This window comes from Dysidea avara, chromosome 1, assembly GCF_963678975.1.
Source record: "Dysidea avara chromosome 1, odDysAvar1.4, whole genome shotgun sequence".
Taxonomy (NCBI): Eukaryota; Metazoa; Porifera; class Demospongiae; order Dictyoceratida; family Dysideidae; genus Dysidea; species Dysidea avara.
The window spans coordinates 35,611,310-35,629,931 of NC_089272.1; the positions used below are offsets into that span (position 1 = coordinate 35,611,310).

The 18,622-nt window shown below is 37.2% G+C and overlaps 1 protein-coding gene across 1 annotated transcript in view; it reads right to left on the reverse strand.

Moving 5' to 3' along the window:
* The window catches only part of LOC136246395 (uncharacterized), a 63,048-nt gene that overhangs the window by 6,435 nt on the left and 37,991 nt on the right, over positions 1-18,622 (reverse strand). The window contains exons 30-38 of the mRNA XM_066037782.1: positions 17,032-17,154; positions 16,919-16,979; positions 15,357-15,462; positions 12,071-12,141; positions 11,626-11,761; positions 10,692-10,783; positions 10,430-10,541; positions 9,620-9,776; positions 1,921-2,002 (exon numbers count right to left, since the gene is read on the reverse strand). Of these exons, the coding sequence (XP_065893854.1) occupies positions 1,921-2,002; positions 9,620-9,776; positions 10,430-10,541; positions 10,692-10,783; positions 11,626-11,761; positions 12,071-12,141; positions 15,357-15,462; positions 16,919-16,979; positions 17,032-17,154 (940 nt within the window). The remainder of the gene's footprint in view (positions 1-1,920; positions 2,003-9,619; positions 9,777-10,429; positions 10,542-10,691; positions 10,784-11,625; positions 11,762-12,070; positions 12,142-15,356; positions 15,463-16,918; positions 16,980-17,031; positions 17,155-18,622) is intronic.

Below are 18,622 nucleotides of genomic sequence, written 5' to 3' on the forward strand. Positions count from 1 at the left end.
TACTTCACTTTAAAATTTTTAATATACTAGATTGTTTAGGTTATTTTGTTATAGCATACAGCTACACTATACACGTGTGACTGTTCTGTTAAGGTGACTGCTGTATTCGAGTCAGTCTTTCACTATTTCATTGTGCCAGTATACAGATAGGCCAATAATAATATGGTGTGTCATTATGATAGAGATTGTCAAGAGGTATGGTGTTGGTGCTTGATAATTATAAATTAACTAAGATCGCATTAATAGGCATTGAACCTATCAAGTATAAGCGCTTCAATAAGTTTGCAGCACCTAAATATTATGCTGTTCAAGGAAGGTGATGATAGGAAAATTAATGCCTCAATATGGTTTCATTGCATGGAGAAGGAAGAAGACTAACCTGATTGGAGATAAAAGAAAGGCAAGGTGCAGATCAAAGGGCACACACCCGTCGGTACCCAAAAAGTCACATCCCACTGGTAAGTTTGTTATTGTGGCATAAAATGGTGACTGTGTGGTGCTTTGTTTGGCCTCCAGCCTTACAACTGTGGTCAGGCAGGCAGGCAGGCAGGCAGGCAGGCAGGCAGGCAGGCAGGCAGGCAGGCAGGCAGGCAGGCAGGCAGGCAGGCAGGCAGGCAGGCAGGCAGGCAGGCAGGCAGGCAGGCAGGCAGGCAGGCAGGCAGGCAGGCAGGCAGGCAGGCAGGCAGGCAGGCAGGCAGGCAGGCAGGCAGGCAGGCAGGCAGGCAGGCAGGCAGGCAGGCAGGCAGGCAGGCAGGCAGGCAGGCAGGCAGGCAGGCAGGCAGGCAGGCAGGCAGGCAGGCAGGCAGGCAGGCAGGCAGGCAGGCAGGCAGGCAGGCAGGCAGGCAGGCAGGCAGGCAGGCAGGCAGGCAGGCATTCAGACTAAAATCCGAGTTTTATTTAAAATTCTATATCTGGCTGCCTATTAGTGTTCTGAGTTTTATTTAAAATTCTATATCTGGCTGCCCATTAGTGTTTTCTTGTTTTTAGTGCAGTATTTGATGTTACATGTATGTAGATGGACTAATATTATTCCATAAAGGTGATTTTCATCGCGTAAGATGGCAGCATTTTTGGGGGATCCCCACTAGTACTGTTTGATACAAGCAACAGTACATAAGGACATAGTTACATGTAGTTCGGATACAAATTGTTTTGTAACTTTCTATAAATCTTTAAGCAGCCATCAACTAATTTCTGATCTCCTTAGAGCCAAATTTGCCAACTTTATAAGATACATACAGTAATTAGTATTTTATTTATTTAATACTGGACAGGTAACACTGCTGATGTTGCCCAGGGGACTAGCTTTATCCCAGACAATTACAAGAAAATCAAAAAATCTTACTATAAATAATTACTAAGGTAAGTACTGATTAATTGTAACAATTGTCTATTTGATCATGAAATAAACTGATTGATCTTGACTATATGACATGTTGATCTTGACTCTATGACATATTGATCTTGACTATATGACATGTGGAGGTAAGGCATTTCATTTGCTGATGGTTCAAGGAAGAAAACTGTTCATGTAGGAATTTGCTCTGACTTTTGGTAAAATAATAAGTCTGCTGGTGGTGAATCCTTATTGCTGTTGTTGAACACCTGTAAAAGTAGTATGGAATATTCAGGGCTGTAAGATTATTGATAGATATGGTAAGCACATCCTTTTATGATGGTATTGCAAGGTAGGCCAGCTAGGATTTTATACTTTGCGTCTTTTAGAGAATCGTCAGCTACTGTAAGACAGATATACTGTACAATAAGTATATTTCTCACAGTAAAACAACCAAATTAGAATCAGTAGGCATTGCTAAATGAATCAGCCTTGATATTTGCTAGATCTACTTTACGTATTGTTTATATAATTGTTCAACTGATGTCAGAATGAGTCATACTACTATTAATTGCTTTACTTACGCTGTTCTTTTTCCATCAGCTGTAATCCCATAATTATCATAAGACAATCCAGCTGACACTGCTACTATCGGTATCGGAAGACCTAAAATATACATTTTGATAGTATGTGAGATGAATGTGCACCACCCTATTATGCTTTTAAATAAAATGTATGTAATATGATCTTCAAAATCTTCGCCTTAATGTCTAGATACTGTATGTTTTGAAAATACATGTAAATTCACACTTACAGATATTTGGTTTGTGTGCAGCTGTTTAACAGTAAACACACAATAATTAGCCAAGGAAAATGCATTCATTTGACAACCTACGTATTCAAGAAACACACTAGTGTGTCACAGCAGGCGCGTCACACAGTGACAGTGTGTATATTGACAGGAAGAAACAAATGTGATTTTCACGCCTGTATAGTTTCATGGTTCCTTCTCCAAAGCAATCTATTTTTGCATTATAGCTGTCCACTATGTAGAGTAGGCCACATAGAAAGTTTGATTAAATTCCTCCAGCCATTCGTGAGATATCAGCAGCCAAAGTTTTGACTTTTTTTCCTTAATAGGTTTCCATTTCTTCTTAAAGATCTATGGGGGCCTAGATTATTCTATTCGCACACTCTGCAAAACTTGTTATAAAATGCAAATGAGTAATTTGATTACAGTAGTCACAGATAAAGAATGTATAAGGGTGAATTCACATACTACGTAAGTATGAAAGGATTCTAATAAGTTTCCATGGTGCTATGTACGATAATTCGCATAATACTTACAGGGTAAAACACTATGGGAATAACTTGAAATTTTGATGTGTGCACAGGCTAGCCATCACAACAGTGCCTTTTGATGGTTATAAAAACAAAGAAGTAGCAGTTACAAAGTTACAAGGAAAAATCCAAACAACTGTAAATTGTGGGATCAAGATTCTCTGTTAGAACAGTCACTGGAGCCGCTGCTATCACAGCTGTTCACCTTGCTTAATTTCTACTTTATAAATGAAAATTCTAGCTAATATCTACTAACAGTAAAAGTTTAAAATTTACCAAAGAACTTCTACAGTGTAGATTGTTCTAGAGCATTCTATGTGCATTCTATTAGAATTTCTCAAAAATGTGTGCTCTATTAGAGTATTATCAAGACACACGGTAGTGTGTCGTGCGGCCCAAGAAGCCGGCGCGCAACCCCGTGAGTATATTGACAGGAAGAAAGAAAACGCAATTTTCGCACCTCCGTAGCTCTGTGCTGCCTTGATGAAACAAGACAAATTTTGCTGTGTACATTCCCTCCAACTTCAGTACTCCACATTCCAAATTTGAGCGAAATCGCTTCAGGCATTCCTGAGATATGCGACTTCAAAAATTGGCTTAGTTTCTTCGTTTTTTTCTTCTTCTTCTTATTTTTCTTCCTCTTTTCGCACACTTACAAAAACTGCTATAAAACGCGAACGCGTTATCCGATTGCCTTGAAATTTGGCACACAGAAGGGGGGGGGGGGGTATAAAGGCGCATCTCTGTACCAACTTTGGCTGGAATACCATAAACAGGCAAAGAGTTATGAGCGATTATGCACGAAAAATAACACCAATATGTTGTCACGCCTACAGGGTAAACCGCGTATGGGAAGAAGCTGAAAATCGGTGGGTGAATAGGTTAACTATTGAACCTCAAACCTTTTGTGGTTTGAAAGAAATCGAGCTAAAAACCAGGAAGATACAGCGAAAAAATCAACAGTGTGTAACAATTACGCAATCGAGATTAGCTAATTTTTTTTATTATTATTATTATTATGCTTGCCAAGCCTACCAGATAAACCACTTGGGGTAATGCTTTGAAAATCGCTGTACAGATGGAGTTATCATCTTAGAAAGGCTCTTCAATGGTGTAGAAAAATCAGACTTAAAGCCACGGAGTTATAACACGAAATCCAACTTGGTGTAGCAAGTGCGAGATCGAGATACTCTAATAGAGCAGTCATCCTAATAGAGCAGTCACCCTGAACAGAATTCAAGAGATCAGTTAGAAATAAGTAACCTGTATAGAGATCAGCTACAAACAAATCACCCTGTAGAGAGTTCAGCTACAAACAATTCACCCTGTTCAGACATCAGTTAGAAGAAGTTTTCTTGTAGAGAGTTCAGTTACAAACAAATCACCCTGTTGAAAGATCAGCTAGAAGATGTCACCTTATAGATAGTTCAGTTACAAAGAAACCACCATGTAGAGAATTCAGCTACAAACTAGTGACCCTGTATATACATCAGCTAGAAGAAGTTACCTTGTAGAGAGTTCAGCTACAAAGAAACCATTCTGTAAAGAGCTCAGCTGCAAACAAATCACCTATACAGAATTCAGCTACAAACAAATCACCCTGTAGAGAGATCAGCTAGAAGAAGTTACCTTGTAGATAGTTCAGCTACAAACAAATCATCCTGTAGAGAGATCAGCTAGAAGAAGTTACCTTGTAGATAGTTCAGCTACAAACAATTCACCCAGTACAGAGCCCAGTTAAAAAGGTTTCCTTGTAGAGAGTTCAGCTACAGACAAATCACCCTGTAGAGAGATCAGTTAGAAGAAGTTACCTTGTAGATCGTTCAGCTACAAACAATTCACCCTGTAAAGAGATCAGCTAGAAGAAGTTACCTTGTAGAGAGTTCAGCTACAAAGAAACCATCATGTAGAGAATTCAGCCGCAAACAAATCATGTATAGAGAGTTCAGCTACAAACAAATCTCCCTGTAGAGAGATCAGCTAGAAGAAGTTACCTTGTAGATAGTTCAGCTACAAACAATTCACCCTGTACAGAGCTCAGTTAAAAGAGGTTTCCTTGTAAAAAGTTCAGCTACAAACAAATCACCCTGTAGAGAGATAAGTAAGAAGAAGTTACCTTGTAGATCGTTCTGCTACAAACAATTCACCCTGTAAAGAGATCAGCTAGAAGAAGTTACCTTGTAGAGAGTTCAGCTACAAAGAAACCATCATGTAGAGAATTCAGCTGCAAACAAATCATGTATAGAGAGTTCAGCTACAAACAAATCTCCCTGTAGAGAGATCAGCTAGAAGAAGTTTCCTTGTAGAGAGTTCTGCTACAAACAAATCACCCTGTAGAAAGATCAGGTAGAATAAATCACCTTGTAGAGAGTTCAGCTTCAAAGAAGCAATCATGTGAGAGTTCAGGTACAAACAAATTGTCCTGTAGAGAGATCAGCTAGAAGAAGTTACCTTGTAGAGAGTTCAGCTACAAAGAAACCATCATGTAGATAGTTCAGGTACAAACAAATCACCCTGTAGAAAGATCAGCTATAGAAGAAATCACCTTGTAGAGAGTTCAGCTACAAAGAAACTATCATGTAGAGAGTTCAGCTACAAACAAATTGGCCTGTAGAGAGATCAGCTAGAAGAAATTACCTTGTAGAGAGTTCAGCTACAAAGAAACCATCATGTAGAGAGTTCAGCTGCAAACAAATCACCTGTAGAGAGTTAAGCCACAAACAAATCTCCCTGTAGAGAGATCAGCTAGAAGAAGTCACCTTGCAGGGAGTTCAGTTACAAAGAAATAAACCATGTAGAGAGTTCAGCTGCAAACAAATCACCTGTAGAGAGTTCAGCTAGAAACAAGTCACCCTGTAGAGAGATCAGCTAGAAACAAGTCACCTTGTAGAGAGTTCAGCTAGAAGAAGTCACATTGTAGAGCTACAAAGAAACTACCATGTAGAGTTCAGCTGCAAACAAATCACCCTGTAGAGAACTCAGCTACAAACAAATCGCCCTGTAGAAAGATTAGCTAGAAGAAGTTACCTTATAGGGAGTTCAGCTATGAACAGATCACCCTGTAGAGAGTTTCGGAATAGATCGCAAAATGGCATACATAAATAAAAAATACCATTCCGGTTTAATATGAATAGGAGTAACTAAAATGTCGGCCTCCTTAAAATTCTCGGCATCACCCAAATAATCCGGAAAAAAATAAACAATAAAAACAAACAAAACAAAAAATAACATATTTCCCGATAAATCCTTTACCGTATAATAAGGATGAAACGGTATTTTCTCTACATCAGAAGGCAAACCCATAGGATTGTTCGACCCCACTTTATGCAAAAAATGCAAATGAACTAACGCCAAGAAGGACAAAACAAAAGGAAACAAGTAATGTAAACTAAAAAACCTATTTAAAGTCGCATTACAAACCATCGGCCCACCTCAAATCAAAACAACAATATCCTGCCCCACATAAGGAACAACTGAAATAAAATTAGTGATAAACAAATCACCCTGTAGAGAGTTCAGTTACAAAGAAACCACCATGTAGAGAGTTCAGCTGCAAAAAAAATCAATCACTCTGTTGAGAGTTCAGCTAGAAGAAGTCACCTTGTAGAGAGTTAAGCTGCAAATAAATCACCCTGTAGAGAATTCAGCTACAAACAAATCACCCTGTAGAAAGATCAGATAGAAGAAGTTACCTTGTAGAGAGTTCAGCTACAAAGAAACCACCATGTAGAGAGTTCAGCTGCAAACAAATCACCTGTAGAGAGTTCAGCTAGAAACAAGTCACCCTGTAGAGAGATCAGCTAAAAACAAGTCACCCTGTAGAGAGTTCAGCTAGAAGAAGTCACATTGTAGAGAGTTCAGCTACAAAGAAACTACCACGTAGAGAGTTCAGCTGCAAACAAATCATCCTGTAGAGAGTTCAGCTAGAAGAAGTCACCTTTTAGAGAGTTCAGCTACAAAGCAACCACCATGTAAAGAGTTCAGCTGCAAAAAACTCAATCACCTTGTAGAAAGATCGGCTAGAAGAAGTTACCTTGTAGAGAGTTCAGCTACAAAGAAACCACCATGTAGAGAGTTCAGCTGCAAACAAATCACCTATAGAGAGTTCAGCTATAAACAAGTCACCCTGTAGAGAGTTCAGCTAGAAGAAGTCACATTGTAGAGAGTTCAGCTACAATGAAACTCCCATGTAGAGAGTTCAGCTGCAAACAAATCACCCTGTAGAGAACTCAGCTACAAACAAATATGCAGTGTAAAAAGATCAGCTAGAAGAAGTTACCTTGTAGAGAGTTCAGCTACAACGAAACCACCATGTAGAGAGTTCAGCTACAAACAAATCACCTGTAGAGAGTTCAGCTAGAAACAAGTCACCCTGTAGAGAGATCAGCTAGAAACAAGTCACCTTGTAGAGAGTTCAGCTAGAAGAAGTCACGTTGTAGAGAGTTCAGCTACAAAGAAACCACCATTTAGAGAGTTCAGCTGCAAACAAATCACCCAGTAGAAGGTTCAGCTATGAACAGATCACCCTGTTGAGAGTTCAGTTAGAAACAAGGAATCCTGTAGAGAGATCACCTAGAAGTATCGCCTTGTAGAGAGTTCAGCTACAAACAAATCACCTGTAGAGAGTTCAGCTACAAACAAATCACCCTGTAGAGAGATCAGCTAGAAGAAGTCACCTTGTAGAGAGTTCAGCTATAAAGAAACCACCATGTAGAGAATTCAGCTGCAAACAAACACCCTGTAGAGAACTCAGCTACAAACAAATTGCCCTGTAGAAAGATCAGCTAGAAGAAGTTACCTTGTAGGGATTTCAGCTACAAACAGATCACCCTGTAGAGAGTTCAGCTACAAAGAAACCATTCTGTAAAGAGCTCAGCTGCAAACAAATCACTTGTACAGAATTCAGCTACAAACAAATCACCCCGTAGAGAGATCAGCTAGAAGAAATTACCTTGTAGATAGATCAGCTACAAACAAATCACCCTGTAGAAAGATCAGTTAGAAAAAGTTACCTTGGAGAAAGTTCAGCTACAAAGAAACCATTTTGTAAAGAGCTTAGCTGCAAACAAATCACCTGTACAGAATTCAACTACGAACAAATCACCCTGTAGAGAGATCAGCTATAAGAAGTTACCTTGTAGATAGTTCAGTTACAAACAAATCTCCCTGTAGAGAGATCAGCTAGAAGAAATTACCTTGTAGAGAGTTCAGCTACAAAGAAACCACCATGTAGAGAATTGAGCTGCAAAGAAATCACCCTTTAGAAAATTCTGCCAGAAACAAATTGCCCTGTAGAAAGATCAGTTAGAAGAAGTTACCTTTTAGAGAGTTCAGCTACAAAGAAACCATTCTGTAAAGAGCTCAGCTGCAAACAAATCACCTATACAGAATTCAGCTACAAACACATCACCCTGTAGAGAGATCAGCTAGAAGAAGTTACCTTGTAGATCGTTCAGCTACACACAATTCACCCTGTAGAGAGAGCAATTAGAAGAAGTCACCTTGTAGAGTGTTCAGTTACAAAGAAACTACCATGGAGATTTCTGTAATCAATATAATATTATGTGACCGGATTTGCGAAAAGGGGTCTTCCACACACATCCAATTCTGTAAACGTTGGAGACCATACCTCAGTGTTCAAGTAACATATTAACCTGAAAATGTCACCACTTATTCAGCTATAGTGGTGCTCACCACTGTCCAAACTTCAAGGCAATAGCTCTTTCCAATCTGAAGTTATCAATTGTCAAAGTTGGCAAATTGGATGTGTGTGGAAGACCCCTTTTCGCAAATCCGGTCACATATGTATTATACAATATATATAATTTGTACATTTACTGATAAAATATTTAAAGTACATCTACTTCATCTTTTCTTAGGTTAAAAAAGTCCCAAAGCTGGCCATAGGCCGGCTTTGGGGTATACAAATGCAAAAAGAAATGAAATCTAATCCAAAACAGCCAAGCTGTAAAAAAAGTGTGCGGCCCTCAGAAAGGCTATGGTGAAAAAAGATGTGAAATCCAAGGTGGCGGCCAAGAAATGGCTGTGATGGTAGGTTAATGGTAAAAATTTTAATAACGACAACTCAGGTGAATTTTGTGCCAAGACCAAGCGGCACCAAATTCACCTGAATTGTTGTTATTAAAATTTTTACCATTAACCTACCATCACAGCCATTTCTTGGCCGCCTTGGATTTCACATCTTTTTTCACCATAGCCTTTCTGAGGGCCGCACACTTTTTTTACAGCTTGGCTGTTTTGGATTAGATAATAATATTACAGTACAATTATAACTTCAATCTTCAATGATCTTCATTGTATCTGTAGACTGGAAGAACTGTGGGTAAAAGCAAACCTCAAAACCAGCCTATGGCTGCAAGGCTATGGGACCATATTGAGTACAAAAAGAAATGAAATCCACACAAAACAGCCAAGCTATGAAAAGGGTTGCAGCCTTCAGTAGCCTGGATGAAAAAGTTGTGAAATCAAAGATGGCAATGATGTTAATGCTAACAAACTTTAATAATGGCTGTGTCATTAATATTAACATCACTGGAAATGGCTGACATCTTGAATATCACAACTTTTTTCATCCAGGCTATTAAAGGCTGCACCCTTTTTCACAGTTTGGTATGCTCTAATAAAACATCCATGTCAAATTAGTAACTGTTTTATTGACCATTGTTCATTTCCTCAAATAGATCTAGAGCCCCATAATAGTGATACTCAAAAGCTATAACTCAGCTTGTATTATTTAGTTTAACTAATAGTCCATCAAATTGTCATCAGATCATATTATGTTAGTACAAGAAAGGTAGGTCTGGCTGGTAGTGACTAAACTATCAATGACTAAGTTTATTACTGAGCCATTGCCTGAATGTATATGTACAAATATGAATGATATGATACATACTGTACATACAAGGTGCAGTATAATCTTACCCCATCCGAGCAATAAAAAGAAGTACATGCGTTGGAAGAATCCATGATAAATTACTTTCACAAACATCACCAAGATGATGATCCCTTCACACAATGTCCAACAAAAAACAGCCAGAAAGAAGTAATGTAGTAGTACTGTGACCACTATACAGCCTTCCTATAGAATGAATGTAAAAGTTATTTACATGCAAACCACCACAAATAATACAGCACGTTGTAGTTGATTTTTAACACATATCGTAATGCTTCATATCATAGTACAGTAGTATCACAAACAATTCCACTGTGGAAACTGTGCTATGGTATGTGATTTATGTGCATTGCTTCAATCTATACACCACTATAATACAACATAACTATACATGCATACACAAGTGTACATATTACTGCACGACGAGCACACATACATATACATGATCATGCCTACCTATTTAAAAATTTTATATGTGCAGTATGACAATGTCTTGTTGACCAGGTATTAATAAACAAGACCTATGCTTTTCAAATAGCTCTCAATGACAAATACTTTCTTACGGTACTGCCCAAGCGCAATGTTGCACTCGCTCGCACATGCAACTTTGGTTGAGATTTTAAAAATTGCTAATTAAGGGGTATGGTAACTGTTTCGCTCGTGATTCTCATGAACGAAACAGCTGCCATGTTGTCTCGCGAGCGAAACAGTTGCCACACCACTTAATTAGCAATTTTTAAAATCTCAAGCAAAGTTGTGTGTGTGAGCGAGTGCGATGTTGCGCTTGAGCAGTACCGTATTTTGCAAACTGGTACATGCAATACAGGCTGTATACTTACTTTACTGTCCTTAGCTGTTTCAATTCCACTAACAAATGTTAACAATGCTAACAGAAGAGCAACTGAGAGGTTTAGATGAAGTCTGCTATGCTTTGCTTTGAATGCAGTTTTTCTGTAATGGGGACAAGTACACAGTAACACAAATAACAGACAATTTAAACCTTAATGCTTGTATATACAATCAAGCGTAATTATGTAAACAATCTAAACACTGTCAAATTAACAATGCAAAATGTACAATTTTAATTAGTTGATTATTCACCTAAAATAGATAATTGTTGTAATGGTCACCAGTAGACACACAATAGACACTCCACAGCCAACATAACTGACAATACGAAGTTCAGGGGTTGTCTGCAAAAATGTTGCATAATACAGTACATACTGTATGAGTACACATGTGTCAAATAGCATACCACTTAGAGTAATACAATTTTCTTTGATGACATTTTATGCATGCGTTAAAGCATAGCTGTAAGTACTATGCAAAAATAGAGCACGGGTGCATGACTGAGTGCTTCCATATAGCATAAGCAAAACAGTGCTTTAAATTGCTTATGAAGCTTTCATTGTGGACTAATATCCAATACATAAAGCATACTAGCATGGCACATATTGCATGGTTTGTACTGGTTGTACACTTTTGCATGTTCACAGTACTGGTCATGTGCAAGTTATGGCTGTAATGTACAACAAACATTTTGATTACAGTGTGTGAATTCAGTATATTTTGCCATTAATAGCTCAGTTCTGGTACTATGTTCAACTGTCCTGGTGACAACTAACTGCTGATTTTGATTGCTGTCATAACAAACAGTACTTTATTGTATTACTAGTTTGCATGCATAGTAAGTAGTATCAATAAAGCACGGCCTTTCATTTGACTTTGCCTATGCAAAGTAGTTAAGTTGTTCACATGTGTGACTGAATTTTGGAAAATCACAAATATATGTTTAGTTGGTTGCTAATAAGAGCAGGACACAGTTTTAAAAATATTTCAAGAATTTTCTTGTAATTTAAAGTATTGAGAATAGCCTTAAAATCATCAACAAGTAGATTTGCACTATAAAGTTTGCGATTTGATTATTAAATATCATTTTTAGGTGTCAAATGCACCCGTATGGGTGATTTTCCAAAATTCGGTCACATATGATCATTCATGTATTACATACTATGTATACTTATTGTTCCATTACCTCAGCTGCCTCACTACTAGCACTGACTAATACAGAGAAACTAGTCAAGTGTGTACTATTACATATTACTGCTGGTGGACTGGGATCGTCATCTTGTATTATACCGTCCATGGACCATCCACCTCTAGTTTGGTTGCTGTGAAATTTTAAGTGCAAGGCATAATAAGAGACTGGGCCTACAAAAATAGGGCATGTGGGCACATGATTTTTGCCTACTTTTTCAAACTTTTATCACTCATAATTACCACTGTGCTATGTAAGTTTTATATCTCAGTAAGCATTTAATTGGAGTTATGATGCAACTTACAAAATGCAAATATTCAGTTCCAGTACTGAGATATGACCTGTAGAAATACGGGGTGTAGTTTGTGCCCACATGCACTGTTTTCACAGGCCCGGTCACAATTATGCAGCCTACGTACATTATCATATCCTATTAACTTACTTTTCAGTTGTCAAATTAAAATCCCAATATACACACGTTGCAGTGATCCTTGTTTTGGTTGTATTCTCTGGCTATAAAGACAACAACTGGCTCATATACAATGAATAAATAATAATACACTAAAAATGTACTGTATCTTATAAGAATCATGGCAATGAAATAAGGATTTTAAAATAGTGTGTTGTGTGGAAAAGAAAGCTGGCATGTTACACTGTGGGTATACTGATGGGAAGAAAGCACTGCATTTTCACACATGCATAATAGCTTCTGGATAAACATGATTTTTTTATTATAGCTCCTGGCCACTTTTGCACCTCTCATTACAAAATTGCTATATGCATTCGTGAAATACAAACTCTTAAAGTTAGACTTAATTATTTTGCTTTGTTTTTCTTCGTTTTTTCTTTTTGCACACGTACTTCACATATTCAGTATAAAATGCAAATGTGCAACTTGATTGCCATGAAATTTTACATATAATAAGGATGTGTTGCGGTGAGTTCATGTACCAAGATTGGTATGAATCTGTTAACTTTTGCATGGATATACAGTATATGTATCCACTCAAACACAGCCAAGCTGTGAAATAATGGTGCTGCCCTAAAATGTCTTGGTGAAAAAGTTGCAAAATCAAAACAAAAGGCTGCAATGATGTTACATAATTCTAACAATGCACATAGCCACTATTATTTTTTTAGCATTAACATCATTGTAGCCATTTGTGGCTGCTGCCATTTCACAACTTTTTTTCACCAAGGATTATAAAGGCCACACTATTTTTCATCACTTGGCTATTTTTGTGTGGATTTCACTTCTTTTTGTACTTTGTAAGACTTTGGGGTTTGTTTTACTCACATTTTTTCTTTTCTATAAAGACACAATGATGATTATTGAAGACAGATTTATAAATATATTATATTGCATGCCTTACTTTAATATTATTTTGGTAATATTATTGTAATTCTCTAATAGAGTGTACATTTTTGGAGGACTTCTAATAGAAATACATAGAATGTTCTAGAACAATCTAGTACTTCTATTAGTAGATTAGTATTGTGGTAGATCTGTGAAATTAAGCAGATTTAAACTACAATTTTCATTGATAAAGCAGAAATTAAGTGAGATGATCAGTGAAGATAGCAGTGGCTTAGTGCTTAAGGATGCAGATATTAGGTGTGGAGGTCCATGGTTTGAACCCTGGTAAGTTTTTTCAACATAAATTTTTGTGCACTTATTACCCTCAGTGACTGCTCTATTAGAGTATTTTGATCCTGCAATTTTACATGTGTTTGGTTTTTGCTTTATAACTTTGTACTGTAACTCTACTGCTTTTCAAATCATCAAAACGCACTGCTATGATGATCAACCTATGTACACATCAATTTTCAAGTAATTCCCATACACTCTGTAGCCATGACAGAAGTTTGATCTTTTTTATATGAATAAACACTCATAACTTCTTGAATACCCATGAGACTCAGAGCACACCTAGTATGTGAATTCACCTTTATACTCTCTTCATTTGTGCCAAAGATTGAGGCAATCGAGTTACACATGTGCATTTTATAGCAAATTTTTCAAAGTTTGCAGAAATAAATCAAAGCCCCCGTACCCCGGCCTCTACAGCTTAACAAGAACAAAAAAAGGAAATTAAAATGAAACTTTGAATGCCCATATCTTGCAAATGGCTGGTGCAAATCAAATTTGCTGTGTGGCCTACCCTACCTGGCAGACAGCTACGTATAATGTAAAAATGGTGTACTTTTGATAAGGGGCCATGGAGCAATACACGCGTGAAAATGCTATTTTCTTTCTTCCTCTCTATATACTCACAGTGTGTCATGTAAGCTTTCTTGGCTGCATGACACACTACCATGTGTCTAGATATGTAATGTGTAGAATACTTATATATAATATATATACTGTACGTATATGTACTAGTAATAGCATGGGTAGCAGTGAAATTTGGGATAAATACCACGAGTGTTGTATTGGAAATGGAGCATGCTATTCCCAGTTAATACCATACTCGCTGCATATACGCATGCTGTGCATTAGCATTGCTATATACGCAATTTGTCACTATGTACTAAACACGCGTCAACACTAATTGGCGCTACATTGTTAACATAAATTCTAGCCAATGAAATTGCAATTACAACTTTTTCACTGCTACCAGTGAAATACGGGATAAATTTCACTGCTACTATTGAGACTTTTGTATGGGCAGTGAAACAGGTATGGTATTAGAAACTGAATTATACGTATCATATAGTATGGTAGTACTGTATATTAGAAATTGTGCACGGTAGCACTTCCTCACAAAAAAATTGTTGAACAGAACCCAACCACAACAATACCTTGATACGTAGCTCCTTGGTACTATATTGGTTAGGTACGTAGAAACAATCCTAAAATTCACAGTAGCCAGAAATACTTTCGATAAGTTGCTACGAAATTTAAAATATATGTAACAGAATTTTATGCTGACTATTCTGCTGTCTGATTCCTTTGAACTTGATAGTGGCTAAAGCTACGGACTTCATTTTTTCACTGTTAGATGTCACTTCAGCCTGACAGATTCCTTTTGGCATAACACAGTATGTACAATGTACATATCATGGACTTAGCACTTCTTAATTTGTGTCTTATTTCTTCTCGCTGAAAACGTAAGATGTCGATTTGCAGTAGCTAGTGTGATGATTTCCCTAAGTTGATTTGTAATGGAAATCATCTCTATATTCCATAGTAGCTGGTTGATTTCAAGGCTGCTTCTTGTATTGTTCTTAGTTTGTAACGCTGTGTACCAGGCTGAACATAGTTTAAAACTAAGAGTAATAGGCACTTCATTTTATCAGTAATTCATGCATTCAGATGAAAATATCAAGTGTCACGCCGTTCTTTCTTTTGATGCAATATGCGCTAGTTCACCAGTCATAATTATGTTACAAAATGTATCATACTGTACAGTACGTAGCAATAAAAATTAGGGAAACAAGGGAGGTCACCTATACCTGCAGATACACTATAGTGGACATTTAATCCCTATGGTTTTGTACATGAATTCAAACAGCAACTATAGTACATGTGTACGTCCTCCCTTGACTCAGAATTTTTGTACCATTTGATGTTAATATAACAGTTACATTGGAAGTGTTCTATGGAATTTAGCGAACAAAACATCATATTGGTGTTGTGAAAGGAAGCAGATGTAAACAGCTATAGTGACAGCTCAGGTAAGCAACAACATAATTATTATGCTCATTATACTACAGTTTGTACTTACCAGATTAAATTGCAACTTCACAGTTCCATTTTCTGGTAATCTAATAAAATCTAAAGATATCTGACTGGAGATCATAAGTCCTGACATGTTGCTGCTCTGCTGGTCACTGTCAAAATCAATATATGTTAATTATAGTATTGAGCTTAAGGTAACTTTATATGCAGCTATAATTGTATACATAATCTCGAACTGTATATAACTACGTCAATGCACATACTGTATGTACTACGGACATTGATTGAACTAATCAAGAGCATTAAATTGGCAGCTATGTACGCAAATCATTCTTAACAGCTTATGTGTGCTATGTACCCTGTATACTGATACTGAATGTTCCTACATGTAACTTCCCCATCTTCGAGTGATGTAATCACAAGGAAACCTTTTCACTAGTCATTCATGGAATTATTGGCCAATGGAAGACTTTCTTCACACATTCATATGTAAATACACGTATGTAGCTGACAGAGAATACACTACATGATGAGCATGATGATTAGGTCATGCTGTGAGATGGAATGTGACATGTAAGTAAGTGCCATAAAATAATGCAGCATCTAAGTCCAATAAACTACTATAAAATTAAACAGGGCAATAAATATTATATTATAAGAAGCCCATGGCTTTGCTTTCTTAAGAGCACTGTTGAGCAGTCAAATTGTCAATTTTCTTGTCAGTGTGTAAATGCAGCTAGTAAGGCATTACAGTGAAACTACTCTATAGCGGACACTTTATGACTCATAATTTTAGGCCTATATTTGCTGTAATACAGAGGTTTTCCTCTTTCAGGGGTAATAATGCATGGAGCCAGACTGTTGGACCAAAATCATTGTTCTTAATTTGTATTGTGTCCTTAATTCGTTATACCGTACGCAAGGAAATTTTGACGTCAAAAAAATTTGACGAATTTGACGAATCGGTTTAATCCGTCAAATTTAAATTCGTCAAATGTTTATAAGCGCCCTTAAAAGTACAGGTTTTGCCTACAATTTCTTCATTTTCATCAACATTTTATTCGTCAAATCTGCTGAAGTCTGAATTCGTCAAAATTTTTTGACATCAAAATTTCCTTGCGTACGGTAGGAGACTATGAGATTCCATACACTGTACTATAAAGCTGCATTATGCATGGTACCGCTCAAATGTAATGCCGTCTTACGTTAGTGCGAGCGATTAAAAACGAGCTAGTTAAAGGGCATGGAACCCATTTTGCTTGCAAGTATTCATCCCTAATAAAACAGGATGAATACTCACGAGCAAAATGAGCACCACACCCTTTGTAAGCTCAGTTTTTAATCGCTCTCACTCTCACGAGATGACTTTACTTGAGCAGTACTGTAGGTTATATAATGCACTAAATTCAGAGAAATCTAAACCCCATGGGGATGACCTAATGTTTAGATGGCTTTATGAGTTTTATCTCTGAAGTTATGTGTAACGTAAACAGAACAAAACTTTAATAATCTAATACAATAATTATTGTAGTGCTCTTCACAGTCAAATGTAAAGATACGTACATGTACGTATGTGCTGTACAATATCTGAGGTTCCACCATATGTACCTTTCTCCAAGATAAGATTGCAAGTTATTAGCAATAAAGTTTACAACTGGCACTCTCATACCTGCAACATAGGCCAGATACAATGATTAATGTATTGCACATATCATGTGTACCTTCTTTACTCCTTTGAAATTTGATGGCATCAGCTGGTATAGTAATTTGAGTGTGGAAGTCCTCAGGAAACACAATGGTAGATATCAGTTCAGGGTTAATTGGCACAAGTTGTGCATTCATAACTATAAAAAAAGGAGTTTTATAGTTGTTAAAATGGATGATTATACTTTATTTATGTTCCCTTAATAGTATCATACGGTACAGCAGTACTGCATATTGGGGATCATGGAGGTTTGGGTTTTCTAGTCCAAATATACAACCAGCCTCACTTTCCCTTCATAAGAACTTGACGGCATTGGTTAAGCATAACCAAGCTCCAAATGCTTTCAGAAGCAACCCCAAAGCCTTCCATCAAGTGTCTAAAGAGATTTTAAAATTTCGTAGTTTTCTACTAACTGACTGACTGACTGACTGACTGACTGACTGACTGACTGACTGACTGACTGACTGACTGACTGACTGACTGATGCCTTCAGAACTTGACTATCGTTAATGCTACAGGCTTGGTTTTTTCAATGTTCAATATTGCTTCAGCCCAAGACATGCCTTTTTGCCAACCACAGCAGCTACAGTGCATGATCATAAACTTATCTTTGTCCTCCTTTGTGTCCCATTTCTTCTTTTAGCCACTATCATGTGGGTGTTAATTCATAGTAACGTGTGTTAGAGTCAGTGCAACTGAGAATTGTCCATAGTGTTTGTAATGCTGTACAACGGATAGAACATACATACCTTGAAATGAAATGGAATGGCTGTTCATTTCCCACTAATTGATAGTAGAACATGTGTTTAATTGCAATTTCTGTAATGAATGGATTAATTGCAGAAGTATTACTTGTACTGTTCCTCATTTACGTACAGCATAATGCTGTAAAAAAAGCTGAAAATGAAGCGGAATGGCAACAACACTTTTCAGTGATTGATAGTTGGGGGAACTTGTTTGGTTGCTCATTTGATTTTCATTATATCTCTGGCCCTCACCATTTTCTCCTTGGATGTGGTATGCATTGGTTAGCCAGTCACAAATTATGTAAAAGTTAACAAACAGGTGGTGTATGGAAATTAAAATTTTAATATTTGAGTAGGGACTGTAGAAATAATTTATGAATTACTCTGATTATTTGTTGCCACTGGCTGTCATTGTCATCTGAATTCCTAGTCAATACCATACTACATGTACTATTCTTACTTGTATTATATAGTACATGTAATAGTTGTAACACGGGCATGAGGGCTTTGCCTGATATGTATGTCTGACTGACCGAGGGTATACATATCAGGAAAAGCCCAAATGCCCAGTGTTACAGCTAATAAACACTTATCAGGCTGATAGCCTGTGGGGTGATCAATCACCCAAGCCAATACGAGTGCATGCATACAGTACCTAAAATTTTCGATTATGGGTCAGCAACTAGTACATTCTGGTTACGTTTGGTTATGATAAACGGACATATTGTAGAGATATCACGGAGAATTTTGGTTACGTGAGTTTAATGTTTTAATCAGTGCTATTGAATCGTTTATGGGATAATCACAGAGTTGACTAATGGCCTAGATAGGTAAGTTTGCTTGTAGAGTGATTACTTCGTG